Source organism: Prunus avium, chromosome 4, assembly GCF_965620075.1.
Source record: "Prunus avium chromosome 4, drPruAviu1.hap1.1, whole genome shotgun sequence".
NCBI lineage: Eukaryota > Viridiplantae > Streptophyta > Magnoliopsida > Rosales > Rosaceae > Prunus > Prunus avium.
The window spans coordinates 19766132-19783394 of NC_142287.1; the positions used below are offsets into that span (position 1 = coordinate 19766132).

Sequence of the window (17263 nt, forward strand, 5' to 3'; positions counted from 1 at the left end):
GATGCACAATTCTCTGAGTAAATACCTTTATATAGTTAAAGTCGGACAAAGTGGTGTCCATTAATTTGTTGGTAACTTGACTATCAAAATTAACATGCAGAAATGAAATGAGCATAGAAAGACGACAAAATATCATGCCGTAACACTTACGAGGGATATTAATGGTGCTTTGTATATCTAAAGAAGATAAACTACTATTCATTAAGCTTCATATAAATATCAACATTTTCTAAGGGTAACGTTTTGAGAAATCTTGACCTTAATGGAAATTAGTTGGAAGGGATGTTACCACTATCTTGCGTAATCTGGCTTAAATGCTAAAATGGTCCCTGTGCCGGTTGGCCAATTTAGTTCCTGTATTTAGCACCGTTAGCTAATGTAATACAATCCATTAAACTTCTATTAAAATATTTAAATTCAATTTAAAAAATATATAATTAAGAAATAAAAATAAGATTTAAAAGTTAAAAGAAATAAAAATAATTAATCTCAACCGCAACAACCTTCTCTCTTCTCTCTTTCCACAGAAACAACCCACCCTAGCTACTTTCCCCACCCATACCCAAAAGCCCCAAATCCCCAAGCCACAGCCACATCCAAACTCTCCATACCCCCCAACAGATCCCAGTACGATGAAAATTTAAAAGAAATTTTTATTTATGAATTTGCTCTGAAAGTTCATAAAGAGATTGGACTAAAGGCCTAAGGCCTATCAAATGCTTAAGGGTGGAGACAGAAAGTGAAAAGACAAGTAAAACCGTGGAGAAGCAGATGAGAGGAATTAATGAGATCGTGAAAAAGGGGGCAAAAGTCACTGGTGACTCTGCTTCTTTTTCTTTATTTTTTTCCTTTTTTTTCCTGTGTGAATTTGCTCTGAAAGTTCATTCAGAGATTGGACTAAAGGCCTAAGGCCTATCAAATGCTTAAGGGTGGAGACAGAAAGCGAAAAGACACTGGTGAGAAGCAGATGAGAGCGTGAAGAAGGGGGCAAAGCTGCAAAAGCTACCAAAGACCAAATATCAAATCAACGTATTGGTTGCAAAATTTTCCAAAAGATTTTCCATGAAACAAACTTAAGTACTTGCCATCTTAGCACTGTGGAAACTTTAAATGCAGGACAACCTTATGCCACACCTACTAGACTCATGTCGTGACATTATAGATAAATCACTGTTGACGAAGCTTGTTATAAATATCAACATCTCCATGATACAGTTGCTCACAAAATTATTTAGAAGAATAAATACTTTTAGATTTTGAAGGAAATATGGGTTGGTTGTGCCTCTTCTTCCTGCTCTTTACTACTTGTCAATTCAACTATACTTGTTCATCATCATCTAACTCTTCCTCTTCTCTTTCTTCAGGGCATTTATGCCATGCCCACGACAGCTCTGCTTTGCTTCAATTCAAGAACTCCTTTTCTATTGATACCTCCTCTATTGAAGTTGAATTACTTACTGGAACAACTTTTTATTCTAATAGTACAATTTCTTGGCAGAAAGGCAAGGATTGTTGCACATGGAGTGGAGTTACTTGTGAAAAGATGACAGGTCATGTGATCGGTCTCAACCTTCGTTTTGGTGGGCTTCAAGGCAATATCCATTCCAATAGCAGCTTATTCTTTCTTCGCCACATCAAGAGGCTAGACCTCCGTGAAAATGATTTTGAAGGTTCCCCTATTTCATCCAAGTTTGGTGGATTTGTAAGTATGACTCACCTTGACCTCTCTGAATCCAATGTAACATTAGATACTCTTAGCTTGAACAGAATTGTTCAAAACCTAACCAATCTTAGGGAGCTTGATCTGGCCGAAGTTGATATGTCATCAGTTGTACCTGATTTTTTCAAGAATTTATCTTCTTCTTTGACAACTCTTAGACTCTCCTGGTGCAACTTGCAAGGAAAATTCCCAGAAAGCATTTTCCGCCTACCAAACCTTCGAGTACTAGACTTACGTGGGAACGAAAACCTCACAGGTTCTTTCCCCAAGTCTAATTGGAGCAGTCCCCTTGAAACCTTGGACCTCTCTTATACTAGAATCTCAGTAGATTGGCATCATATGACAAGAAATTTCAAGTGTTTGAGAGATTTGTATCTCAGAAATTGCAGTTTTGTAGGATCATATCCTTTATTTCTTGGTAACCTCACACAAATCATGTGGTTGGACCTCTCGTCTAACAGTTTTGGTGGCCAAATCCCATGGTCGCTTTTAAACCTTGAGAGCCTCGTTTACTTGGATCTTAGTGGCAACAATTATGTCGGTCAGTTTCCAGAAGTTGATAGCAACTCGACAGGGATCGCTTCTTTATATGATTTTTCAAAACAACAACTGGTGGGTCCTATTCCTCGACACTTAACCGACCTCTATTTATATGGGAACCAACTCAACGGAACAATACCATCTTGGTTAGGTAGTTTGCCATCATTGGAGGAGTTATCCCTCAAAATGAACCAACTCAGCGGTAATATCATTGAGTTCCAATCTCGTTCTTTGTCATTGCTTAATTTAAGTGATAACAAGCTGCATGGCCTGATTCCGAGATCAATCTTTGAACTTGAGAACCTTCAATACCTTGATCTATCATCCAATAACTTGAGTGGCACTGTGGAGTTTGAAAAGTTTTCAAAGCTTCAAAGTCTTTTTTCGCTTGATCTTTCTTCTAACCATCTATCCTTGAGTTTCAACCATTTGAGTAACAATAGCTGGCCTCAACTTTCGACCCTAGCTTTGTCGTCTTGCAACATAAGTGAGTTCCCATACTTTCTAAGAGCCTCACCAAACTTGGAAACGTTAAACCTTTCCCACAACCGAATCCAAGCCGACATTCCCAAATGGTTGTTGGATTTGGGGAAGGATTCATTGACGTCTTTGGATCTTTCTCACAACTCTTTGACTGGCAATGTAGGACATCTTCGGTGGAAAAATCTCCGGTATCTTGACCTTCGCAACAATTCTCTCCAAGGAGAGCTTCCAATTCCATCACCTTCCACAATTTTCTTTAAAATATCAAACAACCAATTGACTGGAGAGATTCCTCCAACCATTTGTAGCTTGACTAGGCTTGAAATCCTTGATTTGTCTAATAATAAATTGAGTGGCAAAATTCATCAATGCATAGGGAATTTCAGCCAGAGCCTCTCTGTTTTGGATCTACGGAATAATAAATTTCATGGCGTGATTCCTGGGACATTTTCTGAGGGAAACGTTTTGAGAAATCTTGATCTTAATGGAAATCAGTTGGAAGGGTCGTTGCCGCAAACTTTGCTCACATGTAGAGAGTTGGAAGTTCTAGACCTTGGAAACAACAAAATTCATGATACATTCCCAAATTGGCTGGAATCTCTTCCGAAGTTGCAGGTTCTTATCTTGAGGTCTAACAAATTCTATGGTGAAATAGGCATTCCGGAAACTAAGTTTCCATTTCAAAAATTGCGTATCATGGACCTATCGTACAATCGGTTTAGCGGTCTCTTGCCAACAAAATATTTTGAACATTTGACGGCCATGATAAACTCGCAAGAACATGAACTGAAATATATGGGAGAGGGCTACTATCAAGACAGTGTGGCAGTGGCAATTAAAGGCAATGTAATTGAAATGACGAAGATCCTGACTTTCTTCACAGCTATTGATTTCTCAAACAACAGTTTCAGAGGAGAGATTCCAAATGTAATCGGTAAGCTTAAGTCATTGAAGGGGCTTAACTTTTCTCATAATGAGCTTACAGGTACAATTCCACCCTCGTTTGGCTGTTTGAGCAATCTTGAATGGTTAGATCTCTCTTCAAACGTGCTTGTTGGTGAGATTCCGATGCAATTGACAAGTTTGACATATCTTGAAAAGTTCAGTGTTTCAAAGAACCAACTTGTTGGACCCATACCTCACGGCAAGCAATTTGATACATTTGAAACTGATTCATACATTGGGAATGTAGGATTGTGTGGATTTCCAGTTGTAAAAACATGCAGTCCACATCAATCACCGCCATCATCATTCCAACAAGATGGTGATTTGAAGCATGAGAATGGATTTGATTGGAAGATAGTGTTGATGGGGTATGCATCTGGGGTGGTAATTGGAATATCTGTGGGATATCTTGTACTCTCTAATGGAACACCAGATTGGCTTGTTAAAGTGGTAGGAAGAAAGCAACGTTGTAGAATAGTGAAAATCACACAGCGACGTGCTTGAAGAAACCATTCCAAAAGTTTATGTATTTTCATATTGTATATCATTTCTTATGAATATTATATTATGTCAAAGCGCCAATAATAATATGCATGAATTCGAAAAGAGGATCCTTTTTACTTTTGTTAAAGTAGAGCAATTGCTCTTGCATCTTGTAATTTGTCAAATACAACTGACAAATCAATTCAATCAGTACAAGCAATTTGCCTAAACTATGTTATATACTCCTATAAATCTTCTCATTTCAAAAAAATACAAGGAAATGAAAAGAATTAAATCACTAAATAGCATGCATAATTAAGTAGTATTTGCCCACAAAACTAAGGGTACAATACGAATCAACTTAAAAATTGACTACGACCATATAATTGACAATTAATTAATCAATTCTGGTTGAGGAGTGTACGTGGCATGCCCTTTGGGAGTGCAAGTACAGCTGCAATTTCTGGCGGTGTACATCTTTCTCAGCTCGTTTGGGTAAGGTGCGATGTTTTTTAGCTGATTTTTTTTTGAGTGGGCAATGAAAAACAGACAACGAAAGTTTTGATACCTCTTAAAAAATTCAAACAATTTTTTTCTCCTTATCCAAACTTTTGTTTGCACATTTGGTCCACACAAAGAATGTGAATTATATTTGGACAAGTTTTGACTGGTAGGAGTTGGAGGCAAAACGTGAAAACCATTTGAACACGCAGAAATTATGCCTACCAAGACCAAAGACCAAATATCAAATCAAAGCCTTGGTTGCAAAATTTTCCAAAAGCTGCTTGCTTGCTTGCTCGCTCATTTTCCATGAAACAAACTCATCACGTGCAATAATTTCCTAGCTAGCTAACACTGGGACCTACACCCATGTGACAGTATAGATGCTTCACCCTCAATGTCAAAAAATGCTTGCTTGCTGATTTTGCAGGAAACAAACTCAAGTACTTGACATCTTAGTATTGTGGAACTCGTGACATTGTGCAGAACATATGACATTTTTGAACAGTTCAAAAGTTTTAAAAAGAAAATACAAAACTTAATCCACAACAAGTGATTGTGTGGGTGACATGTTTTGACAGTAAATTGGACAAACTTTAAAAAAATGGCTTAAATGCTAAAATGGTCTCTGTGTTTTACTACATTGGCTAATTTAATTTCCGTGTTTTCAATTTAGCCAATTTGGCCCTTGTGTTTACGACTGTTAGTTAATCTGATCCATTCTGTTAAATTTTTTTTTAAAATTATTTAAATATTCATAAAAAAATTAAGAACTAAACAATAATAGAAAAATCCGCCTCTCTCAGCCACCACACCCCTTCTCTCTTCCCTCTTTCTCCCCAGCAACAACCCACAACCCTGTCTATCCCCCTACCCCAACCGCTTTCTCCCCACCCAAAGGCCCCAACTCTAATCTATCCCACCCCTAATCTCTCTCTATCTCTCTCAACGAACAAAAAAAAGGCCATTACCCCCCGACTACCTCCTAGCGAGATCTTCCCCAACCCAACCATTGCGTAGCCATTTGTCCACTACTCCACTTGCTAAGCAACACTTACCATCCCTCACTGCGCCCATCCTTTTTTTTTTTTTTTTTTCTGGTGTTATGTTATTGATATATTTTTAAACCAATTCAATTTTTTTAATTAAAAAAAGCTTTATAGGTTTTCAAAAGAAAAAAAAAAGATTATCATGTTCATATATAACGGCAATTTTAACGAAATGACCAAATTGAATAACGGTCTTAAACACAGGGACCGAATTTGCCAAATTAAAAACACATAGACTAAATTAGCCAATGTAGGAAAACACAAGGACCATTTTACCATCTAAGCCTAAAAAAATTGACCATAAGTCCTCAACTCATTACTTTCATATAATTGAAGTCTTTAATTTAATCAAAACAAATCTCGGTAATAAATCTGTGAAATATGTTACAGAGAAAAACGAATGCTTACTCTTAATTCGGACTTAATTGCTAAAATTATAAAATTATAAGATTATAATTATCAAAATTGAAATGACATTGAGGGAATTTTTTTTTTGGAAAAATGAGGGAAAAAGGCACAAGCATTCGCAAATATATTTTTGATGCACATTGCCTAATGAGTGGATGAGTGCGTAGATGCAACGTGGCCCAATATGAAGCAGTGGTGACTTTCAATTCAGTCGATACCCTCTCTCTCTCAACTCATCACACCGTCACACGACCAAATATGGAAGCCTCAGTCTCTTCCTTCGCACAAATGGCAACTCCAAGTACCTCCAACAACACTTTCTCAGGAAGAAGCCTTAAAATCTCAAAGCATGCAAGCTTTACCAGAAAGCCATGCAACCAGAACCAGCAGCTAGCTATGAAAAAACCAAGCACAAAAGCTTGGAGGGTTGCGGCAATTCATGATGTTCCGGTTGTAGCGGATCCAACCCCGGTTGCCATCACTTGGCAAATTGTTGTTGGAACCATAGGTATATTTTCACTCTTAAATTATATAACTACTGTAAATTATTTCTGAATTATTGAATTTTGAATTTCTTTTTTCGTTCTTTTTTCGGTTTTTTGGGCATGCGCAGCTGGAGTTACACCTTTTGTGGTGGCTGGGATTGAATTCAGCAAAAGAATAGTAAGTTTTCCAGAGTTCATAATTATATAACTACTTTATAATATGGTATATTGATGATTATGCATATATATTAGATAGCACAGAAAAGATGTGAGGTATGTGGAGGGTCAGGGCTTGTTTTGACCAAAGAAGACTACGTCAAATGTCCTGGATGTGGTATGTGTTCAGATCCTATGCTTTCAAGGGGCTGAAAAAATCTGTTTCTCATTATTATTTATAATTTTTCTGGATTGAACCCCTCTGTTTTTTTTGGTCAAGTTAATTCACATTCCTCGTAAATTTTTTTTCCAGGTGGATTTCTTCCTTGGCAATCATGGAAAAGATTCTTTTCTGGCTAAGATAATTTTTTTTCCTACCCTTAATACATTTTCCATAAGGTTCGAGTGGGGACGTTTTATTCAATGTTATGCTTCAACATAAAATTTGTGTTTTTATTTTTCAAGAACATAACAGTTATACTCATCTGTATCAAAAAAATTAAACATTAAATATGTTGGATACCCAAATTGACTGTGGCCATATAAATACAATAAAAGAAAAACTGAATATGATCACACAAAAATTCAGAAGGTTCAATTTACGTTTTGCAAGTATAAGAAATCGTAGCAACCATCATAGTTACGCCAAAATATCATGTCTTCAAATTCACTTGCCACCTCGATTGCTGGACTGGCAATTGAGGACGAACGCCCCAAAAACAATACTATCTTTCCCGAAGTTTTAACTCTAGTCCAATCTTTTCATGATGAATCAAGCTGGTAAATATGCTAATAACCTTCGACATGATCTCGATGATAAAGTGCTAATAAGAGTTTTCAATCAGACTCAACCAGGTAAGAGAATATTGGATAGGATTGTATCCTTAGGGCACTTCGAGCAGAAGGCCTTTTGCCCGGGCAAGACAGGGCCTAGCCCACAATACAGCTCCAGTGCCAAAGGCAAGCCTGGGCATGGTGTGGGACCCATCAACCTGGGCAAGGCCTCCGGCAGAATCAGCCCGTGCTCTTGCATGGGCAAGTGATGTAATGCTGACATCATAATGACGTCAGCAGTCAATTTAAATAACAAAAAAATTGAAAAAAAATACCAAAAAAATTAATTTTTTTAAAAATAAATACCTAGCCATAATCTTTACTTCTCACACCAAAACTCTAAACAAATTCATCTCCTCATATTTCATGTGAATAGTGGTTGCCCTTGGGTTGCCATGGCAATTGGTGGAAACACAACAAGCCTTTTGCAAGGGCTGCCACTATTCACGTGAATAAAAACAGCACATACCTCCCCTTGCCCTTTGCCATAGCAAATGGGTGGAAGTGCTCTAAGGAGATAGAACAATCCACTCAATCTTTAAGTTCTACATCCAACTTACCCACCATTAACAAGGGACAGACCTACCCTTTGGGCTATAGCCCAAGGGACTTTGTCTTTTTTTCAGCCTAAACTAATATACCCAAAAGCATAGCCAATGGACAACCATGCACTGCACTCTTTTATTGGTTGTGTGCCATGTGGATACTCCACTATTACGAGCCTATGACTTTCCACACATCCACACTACAAATAACAAAAATATATGGTCACTCGTTTTGTTTTGGACTTTTTTTTTTTTTTTTTTGCAATTTTGCATTATAAATATTAAGATATAAGTCAGGGTCAATTATCTCAACCCTAAACCCTTCACTCTTTTTTTGGGGCACAAAAAGTGGCCAAAAGCCAAACACAAACAACCCCCACTTTTTGGTCGAAAACAACCCCTATTTTCTTTTTTTGGTAGAAAATAACATGTCCTTTACTTCAAGCACTCTTGCACGTAGAAAACAAAAAAGAGATATGTACTAGATGCATTTTGAGGGGTAAAGCTCATTATTTCCTCTTGATTAGGATATATCTTTGTGATCGATGAAATTCACTCGTATTGTCGAGTTTTCTATCTTCTTAATAGGTTTGTGCATAATGTAAATTTAGCCCACCCAATTTAAAATCATGAGTTCGTCCCTGCCATTAACGACAGACCTAACATAAAAACACAATCACTATGCCAAAAAAAGCCTTTAGCAATGGATAAAATCTATTGCCTATTACCAATAAATATCGTGGTATTCATGCTTGTTGCCTATCACTATGTAATAGGCATCAGATATTATCCGTGGCCTTTTTATAGTTACAACATCGGATATTTGGTAAAATCCGATGCGTAAATGATTTCCGTGTGCCAAAAAAACATTGACCTCTAACGCCTAATTCTGAAACAGCATCAGTAGTTTCAAAAGGGAGGAGGCTAAAGAGGTATTACAGCATCAGTGGTATCTACTACACTGATGCGTATTATCAATTACAACATCGCAGAAACAAATAGTACTGCTGCGAATTATGTTATACGTCACCGCTTTTTCTATTTTGCGGATGTAAAAAGCCTCCAATAGTGTTGGTTGTTATATAAATGATGATGCTACTTCCAGTTTTAGACATCAGTGATCATAGATGTCTGGTTGAAATTAATGTAACATTAACATGTTTTAGTGCCATAATTTCTTCTTCAAAGTTAGTAATGATACATGTTTAGGAATTTGGTAGCTGATGAATGGAAGGCACAAGAAACTCTAGCATGTTAATGTGATAGAGAGCATCAAAGAAAATGTGAAAGATTGAGCAAGATTCAAAGAAACTGTGGCCGAGAGGTTGTAGTAGCTAGCTTTATATAGGATTTAATTACTATATTATTTAGATTTTAAAGGATTGTTTTAATTTTTATGTTGATGACTTTAATTATTAACTCCTTTCTTTTCTTTAGCCCTAGAGAAATGTAATGGACTTTCGTAAATGAAAATTTAAAAGAAATTTTTGTTAATGAATTTACTCCTAAGGCCTATCAAACGCTTAAGGGAGGAGACAGAAAGTGAAAAGACAAGCAAAACCGTGAAGAATTAATGAGAGCGTGAAGAAGGGGGCAAAAGTCAAGAACGATTTTGATGGTCAATTTATGAATACTCATTCCTGGCTTCTTCAATACGCAAATTCGAATCATATTTGGACAACTTGATTAGTACATGTTGCAGGACACCTGACTATGGCAAATTTTTTTCCAATTAGATGAATAGACTTAGGCCTTCACCCTCAATAATGTCAATTATCAACAATTCAAATTGGTGTAGCAGCTAAAGGACTAAGGCCTACCAAATGCTAAGGGTAAGGGCAGACAGTGGAAAGACAACCAAAGTCGTATAGAAGCACATGAGAAGAAAGAACGTAAAGAAGGGGATAAAATAAAATATAGTTCTATTTTACAATTGTTAATTGACGTATATAATAGATGATTCCTAAATTATTTTGTGATTGCACAATTCTTAATAGTGATTAGCATTAGTGTTTTTTTGTAGAAATGTCACATGAACTTGTACCTCAGTTTCAATTTGTCATCTTAAAGAAAAATTTAAGAGAAATGTCACCTTTATTTTACAAAATCCAATTTTCCATCCATTTTTAAGGGTATTTTAGTCTTTCCATTTTTAAGGAAATAAAAGAGAGAAAAAAGAGACCTCTCTCCCTCTCCCCCTTTCTCCCCTGCCCCAATCCCACGCTAGAGTGATAAGTTAACACTTCATGTGCAAGTAATAACGTTCAAGTTGTTCCACCTTTTCCTACGAAGAAAAGTTGGTACCCCCTTTTTTTTTTTTTTTTTTTTTTTTTCGTTTATGAATTTTCTCTTCACAAATTGGACTAAAGGACTAAGGCCTACCAAACACTTATTTTCATTATTAAGATGCACAAGTCTCCGAATAAATACAAAGCTGTAAATGCCTTTATATCAAGTTAAAGTCGGACAAAGTAGTGTCCATTAATTTGTTGATAACGTACTAATATATGGAGAAGAAAGATTCATATTTGGACAACTTGACTATCAAAATTAACACGCAGAAATGAAATGAGCATAGAAAGACGACCAAATATCAAAGACTTGGTGCAAAGTTTTCCAATTAGCTGAATAGATGCAGGCTTCACGTCAATTTTCAATACCTAAATGAAAGACGCAGCTACCTATCTGACAATAGGAATGCAAATTGCAATTCAACATCTTCAATTATCCATCTCAAGCCTCTGGAAACTTTTCATACCGTAACAATTAATTTTAATTTTTTTTTTCAAATTCATGCCGTAACACTTACAAAGGATATTAATGGTGTTTTGTTATCTAAAGAAGATAAACTACTTGCCAGATTAAATAGCCAAGCACACTTATGAAGGATATTACTTTTTTTTTTCTTTTCGAATTAATGTTGCTATACACAAGCACACTTTTCTCATGCACTACTTGCCTGATTAAATAGCCAAAGAAGAGAAAGAATAAATTTGCTTGAATTTATCTTGAGCGAACATCTCTGCATTTTCAATAAATTTGCTTGAATTTTCTTTTTTGTTGGTTTTGGTAAGAAACAAACCCCGACAAGAATATTCTCTTCTTTATTTGATTTTTCAAGAAACCAACTGGTGGCTCATATTTAGTCAATGGAACAATACCATCTTGATTAGGTAGCTTGCCATCATTGCAGTCTTTAAACCTCAGAAGTAACCAACTCAGCGGAGATATGATTGAATTCCAATCTAGTTGTTTTAAATTGCTCGATTTAAGTTTTAAAACAAGCTACTTGGCCAGATTCCGAGATCAATCTTTGAAATGGTTAACCTTGGATATCATGATCTATCATCCAATAACTTGACTCACACTGTGAAGTTTGAAAAGTTTTCAAAACTTCGAAGTCTTGAAAATCTTAATCTTTCCTCTAACCATCTATCCTTGAGTTTCAACAATTTCAGTAACAATACTTGGCCTCAACTTCAGCAACTAGATTTGTCATCTTGCAACATAAAACTTGTACAAGATAAACCTTTCCAACAATCGATTTCAAGGGACCTTCCCAAATGGTTGTTGGAAGTCGGAAAAGATTTTCAATTAAGTTGCAATATGTTTTTGAATTAATTCAATTTTTATAAATTAATTTTAATTTTTTATATAGATTTTCAAAAGAAGGAGAATTGATTATCATGTTATTTAGCGGTAATTGACTACATTGACTAATAATGCTAAACATATGGATCAAATTGGCCAAATTGAAAACACAGGGACTAAATTGGCCAACATGATAAAATACAGGAACTATTTTAGCATTGAAGCCAAAAAAATTTATCTTCTTACAATTGAATTTATCAAGAGAATTTTCTACAGTTAAAATGAAGATTACTTTGAGGTCATCATATTGAGACTCATTGTAGGCCTTGCCAACTCTTTTCCAAATTCAAATTACATGGTACTTATACAAATTAATTGTTGTATATATTTCTTTAATAATGAACTCCTAATTATACAACTACGGTTAATAAATACTTGAACCCAAAAAGAAGTAGAACAGCTTTCTCTGGAGCTTCCTAAAACGTCATTGAAGGGACCTAAGTCTCATAATGATCTTACACAGGTCCAATTCCACTCTCAGTTGGCAATTTTAGCAATCTTGTGAACGGTTAGATCTCTCTTCAAACATGCATGTTGGTGAGATTCCTGGGCCATTGAAAGATTTGACAACACTTGAAAATTTAACGTTGCGGAAAACCAACTTGTAGGGCTCATACCTCATGGCAAACAACGTTGCGGAAACATTCAATGAGGTAATGAAATTAATGTAACATTAACATGTTTTAGTGCCGTAATTGCTTCTTCAAAGTTAGTAATGATACATGTTTAGGAATTTGGTAGTTGATGAATGGAAGGCACAAGAAACTCTAGCATGTTAATGTGAGAGAGAGCACCAAAGAAAATGTGAAAGATTGAGCAAGATTCAAAGAAACTGTGGCCGAGAGGTTGTAGTAGCTAGCTTTATATAGGATTTAATTACTATATTATTTAGATTTTATCTGAAGGATTGTTTTAATTTTTATGTTGATGACTTTATTTATTAACTCCTTTCTTTTCTTTAGCCCTAGAGAAATATAATGGATTTTCATAAATAAAAATTTAAAAGAAATTTTTGTTTATGAATTTGCTCTGAATGTTCATTCAGAGATTGGACTAAAGGCCGGCCTATCAAATGCTTAAGGGTGGAGACAAAAAGTGAAAAGACAAGCAATACCGTGAAGAATTAATGAGAGTGTGAGGAAGGGGGCAAAAGTCAAGAATGATTTTGATGGTCAATTTATGAATACTCGTTCCGGCTTCTTCAATACGCAAATTCGAATCATATTTGGACAACTTGAATAGTACATGTTGCAGGACACCCAACTATGTGAAAAGACAAGCAAAACCATGGAGAAGCAGATGAGAAGAATCAATGAGAGAGTGAAGAAGGGGGCAAAAGTCACTGGTGACTATTAGTGAAGATAAGAACGATTTTGATGGTCAATTATGAACCCAAATTATCAAGTCAATGAAAATTAAGGTGCCTATTTTAACACGCATAAATGCCTACGAACGTACCAAGACGAAAGACGACCAAATATGGAAGACTTGGAGCAAATTTTTTCCAATTAGATGAATAGACGTAGGCCTTCACCCTCAATATTGTCAATTATCAACAATTCAAATTGGTGTAGCAGCTAACAATGGACCTACACCTGTGTGACAATGGGACAACCTTATCGTCAAACTTTACCAACACCAAAGATGGCCACAAATCAAAGACTCGGTGCAAATTTTTTCCAATTCCATGAACATATTACCAAAAAAAAAAAGAAGCGAGCTAACATTGGTGTAGCAGGCCTTCACCCTCAATGTCAATTATCAGCACTTCAAATTGGGACCTATACCGGTGTGACAATGGGACCAACTATGTGAAGAGGACACCCAATCGTTACACTTACAAGGCACAATTATGCTTGATTATCTTTAAAGATGATAAATTACTTTCATTAAGCTTGTTATAAATATCAACATATATATCCAGTATAGAATTGCTCACAACTGTTTTATCACATAACTATATACTTTAGATTTATAAAGAAAGATGGGTTGGTTGTCATGGTTGTGCCTCCTCTTCCTGCTCTCTACTACTTGTCAATTGAACTCTATTGGTTCATCATCATCTAACTCTTCCTCTTCTCTTTCTTCAGGGCATTTATGCCATCCCCACGACAGCTCTGCTTTGCTTCAATTCAAAAACTCCTTTTCTATTGATACTCTTTACTCCTATTCTAATAGGACAATTTCTTGGCAGAAAGGCAAGGATTGTTGCGCATGGAGTGGAGTCACTTGTGAAAAGATGACTGGTCATGTGATCGGTCTCAACCTTCATTTTGGTGGGCTTCAAGGCAATATCCTTTCCAATAGCAGCTTATTCTCTCTTGGCCATCTCAAGAGGCTAAACCTCTCTGAAAATGATTTCAGAGGTTCCCCAATTTCGTCCAAATTTGGTGGGTTTGTAAGTATGACTCACCTTGACCTCTCTTACTCCAATTTCAATGGCCCAATCCCTTCCGAAATTTCCCACCTTTCCAACTTGGTTTCACTCAATCTCGCACAACCTGCTGTGACCCTAGATTCTCTTAGCTTGAACAGAATTGTTGAAAACCTAACCAATCTTAGGGAGCTTTATCTGACCAAAGTTGATATGTCATCAGTTGTACCTGATTCCTTCAAGAATTTATCTTCTTCTTTGGCAACTCTTGAACTTTCCTTGTGCAACTTGCAAGGAAAATTCCCAGAAAGCATTTTCCATCGAACAAATCTTCAACTAGTAGATTTAAGCAATAACTATAACCTCACAGGTTATTTCCCCAAGTCTAACTGGAGCAGTCCCCTCGAGGTGCTGGATCTCTCTCTTACTAGAATTTTAGTAGATTGGCGTCATCTGACAAGAAATTTCAAGTCTTTGAGAGATTTGTCGCTCAGGAACTGCAGTTTTGTAGGATCATATCTTGCATTTCTTGGTAACCTCACACAAATCATGAGGTTGGACCTCTCGTATAACAGTTTTGGTGGCCAAATCCCATGGTCGTTTTTTTTAAACCTTGAGAGCCTCTTTGAGTTGGATCTTAAGGACAACAATTATGTCGGTCAGTTTCCAGAAGTTGATAGCAACTCGACATCGATCACTTCGTTATATGATTTTTCAAAACAACAACTGGTGGGTCCTATTCCTCAACACTTAACCAATCTCAATTTAGATGGGAATCAACTCAACGGAACAATACCATCTTGGTTATGTAGTTTGCCATCATTGGAGGAGTTGGACCTCACAAGTAATCAACTCAGCGGTAATATCATTGAGTTCCAATCTCGTTCTTTGGAAGGCCTTCATTTAAGTTATAACAAGCTGCATGGCCTGATTCCGAGATCAATCTTTGAACTTGAGAACCTTAGGGCCCTTGATTTATCATCCAATAACTTGAGTGGCACTGTGGAGTTTGAAAAGTTTTCCAAACTCCGAAGTCTCAATCATCTTAATCTTTCCTTTAATCATCTATCCTTGAGCTTCAACCATTTGACTAACAACACCTGGCCTCAACTTTCGATTCTAGATTTGTCGTCTTGTAACATAAGTGAGTTCCCATACTTTCTCAGAGCCTCACAAAATTTGGACATGTTATACCTTTCCCACAACCGAATCCAAGCCGACATTCCCAAATGGTTGTTGGATTTGGGGAAAGATTCATTGAGTTATTTGGATCTTTCTCACAACTCTTTGACTGGCACTGTAGGACAGCTTCGGTGGAAAGAACTCCAGTATCTTGACCTTCGCAACAATTCGCTCCAAGGTGAGCTTCCAATTCCATCACTTTCCACATCTAACTTTTTCATATCAAATAATCAATTCACTGGAGAGATGCCTCCAACGATCTGCAGCCTGAGTAGCCTTCAAATCCTTGATTTGTCTAATAATAAATTGAGTGGCAAAATTCATCAATGCATAGGGAATTTCAGTCAGAGCCTCTTTGTTTTGAATCTACGGAATAATAAATTTCATGGCGTGATTCCTGGGACATTTTATGAGGGAAACGTTTTGAGAAATCTTGATCTTAATGGAAATCAGTTGGAAGGGTCGTTGCCGCCATCTTTGCTCACATGTAGAGAGTTGGAAGTTCTAGACCTTGGAAACAACAAAATTCAAGACACATTCCCAAATTGGTTGGAATCTCTTCCGAAGTTGCAGGTTCTTATCTTGAGGTCTAACAAGTTTTATGGTGAAATAGGCATTCCGGAAACTAAGTTTCCATTCCAAAAATTGCGTATCATGGACCTCTCCTACAATCAGTTTAGCGGTCTATTGCCAACAAAATATTTTGAACATTTGACGGCCATGATAAACTCGCAAGAACATGAACTGAAATATATGGGAGAGGGCTACTATCAGGATACTGTGGTAGTGACAATTAAAGGCTTCGAAATTGAAATGGTGAAGATTCAAACTTTCTTCACAACTATTGATTTCTCAAACAACACTTTTAGAGGAGAGATTTCAAACGTAATCGGTAAGCTTAAATCATTGAAAGGGCTTAACTTTTCTCATAATGAGCTTACAGGTACAATTCCACCATCATTTGGCGATATGTGCAATCTTGAATGGTTAGATCTGTCCTCAAACAGACTTGTTGGTCATATTCCTGAGCAATTGGTAAATTTGACATCACTTGAAAAGTTCAACGTTTCAGAAAATCGACTTGTGGGGCCCATACCTCATGGCAAGCAATTTGATACATTTGAAAATGATTCATATAGTGGAAATGTAGGATTGTGTGGAATTCCACTAGCAAAAACATGTGGTCCACATCAATCACCGCCACCATCATTCCAACAAGATGGTGATTTGGAGCACAAGAATGGATTTGATTGGAAGGTAGTGTTGGGGTATGCATCTGGGGTGGTAATTGGAATATCTATGGGATATCTTGTACTCTCTAACAGAACAACCGATTTGCTTGTGAAAGTGGTCGGCATAAAGTGATGGCGTAGAATTGTGAAAATCACACAGCGATGCGCTTGAAGGTTCCATTCCAAAAGTTTATCTATTTTCATATTGTATATCATTTCTTATGAATATTGTATTATGTCAAAGCACCAATAAATACGCATGAATTCGAAAAGAGGATCCTCTTTACTTTTGTTAAAGTAAAGTAATTGCCTGTGCATCTTGTAATTGTCAAACACAACTGACAAATCAATTCAATTAGTACACGCAATTTTCCTCAACTATGTTATATACTCCAATAAATCTTCTCATTCTAAAAAATACAAAGAAATGAAAAGAATTAAATCACTAAATAGCATGCATAATTAAGTAATATTTACCCACAAAATTGAGGGTAAAATATGAATCAACTTAAAAATTGACTATGACCATATAATTGATAATTAATTAATCAATTTTGGTTGAGGAGTGTACGTGGCATGCCCTTTGTGAGTGCAAGTACAGCTGCAAGTTCTGGCCGTTTACATCTTTCTCAGCTCGTTTGGATAAAGGTGCGATGTTTTTTTGCTGATTTTTTT

The 17263-nt window shown here is 36.5% G+C and overlaps 3 protein-coding genes across 4 annotated transcripts in view; all 3 read left to right on the forward strand.

Moving 5' to 3' along the window:
* The first annotated feature begins 629 nt into the window (after positions 1–629).
* LOC110758293 (receptor-like protein 7) lies at positions 630–4393 on the forward strand. The gene has a single exon (XM_021960118.2). The coding sequence runs from the start codon at positions 1268–1270 to the stop codon at positions 4190–4192; it is 2925 nt and encodes a 974-aa protein (XP_021815810.2). The 5' UTR covers positions 630–1267; the 3' UTR covers positions 4193–4393.
* A 1904-nt stretch (positions 4394–6297) lies between these two features.
* Positions 6298–17263, forward strand: part of LOC110758313 (uncharacterized) — a 33732-nt gene continuing 22766 nt past the window's right edge. The window contains exons 1-4 of one of the 2 annotated variants that reach the window (XM_021960136.2): positions 6300–6637; positions 6743–6792; positions 6867–6948; positions 7084–7500. In XM_021960136.2, the coding sequence (XP_021815828.2) occupies positions 6388–6637; positions 6743–6792; positions 6867–6948; positions 7084–7130 (429 nt within the window). In that variant the 5' untranslated portion in view covers positions 6300–6387 and the 3' untranslated portion in view covers positions 7131–7500. Of the gene's footprint in view, positions 6638–6742; positions 6793–6866; positions 6949–7083; positions 7501–17263 lie in introns of those variants that run through there. The other variant, XM_088251406.1, reaches the window with a different exon arrangement.
* Positions 13659–16884, forward strand: LOC110758294 (receptor-like protein 6). The gene has a single exon (XM_021960119.2). It carries the CDS (start codon positions 13785–13787, stop codon positions 16719–16721), a length of 2937 nt encoding a protein of 978 aa, XP_021815811.2. The 5' UTR covers positions 13659–13784; the 3' UTR covers positions 16722–16884.

Coding starts and splice junctions, on each gene's coding strand:
- LOC110758293 (XM_021960118.2), top strand. CDS start 1,268: ATGGGTTGGTTGTGCCTCTTCTTCCTGCTCTTTACTACTTGTCAATTC.
- LOC110758294 (XM_021960119.2), top strand. CDS start 13,785: ATGGGTTGGTTGTCATGGTTGTGCCTCCTCTTCCTGCTCTCTACTACT.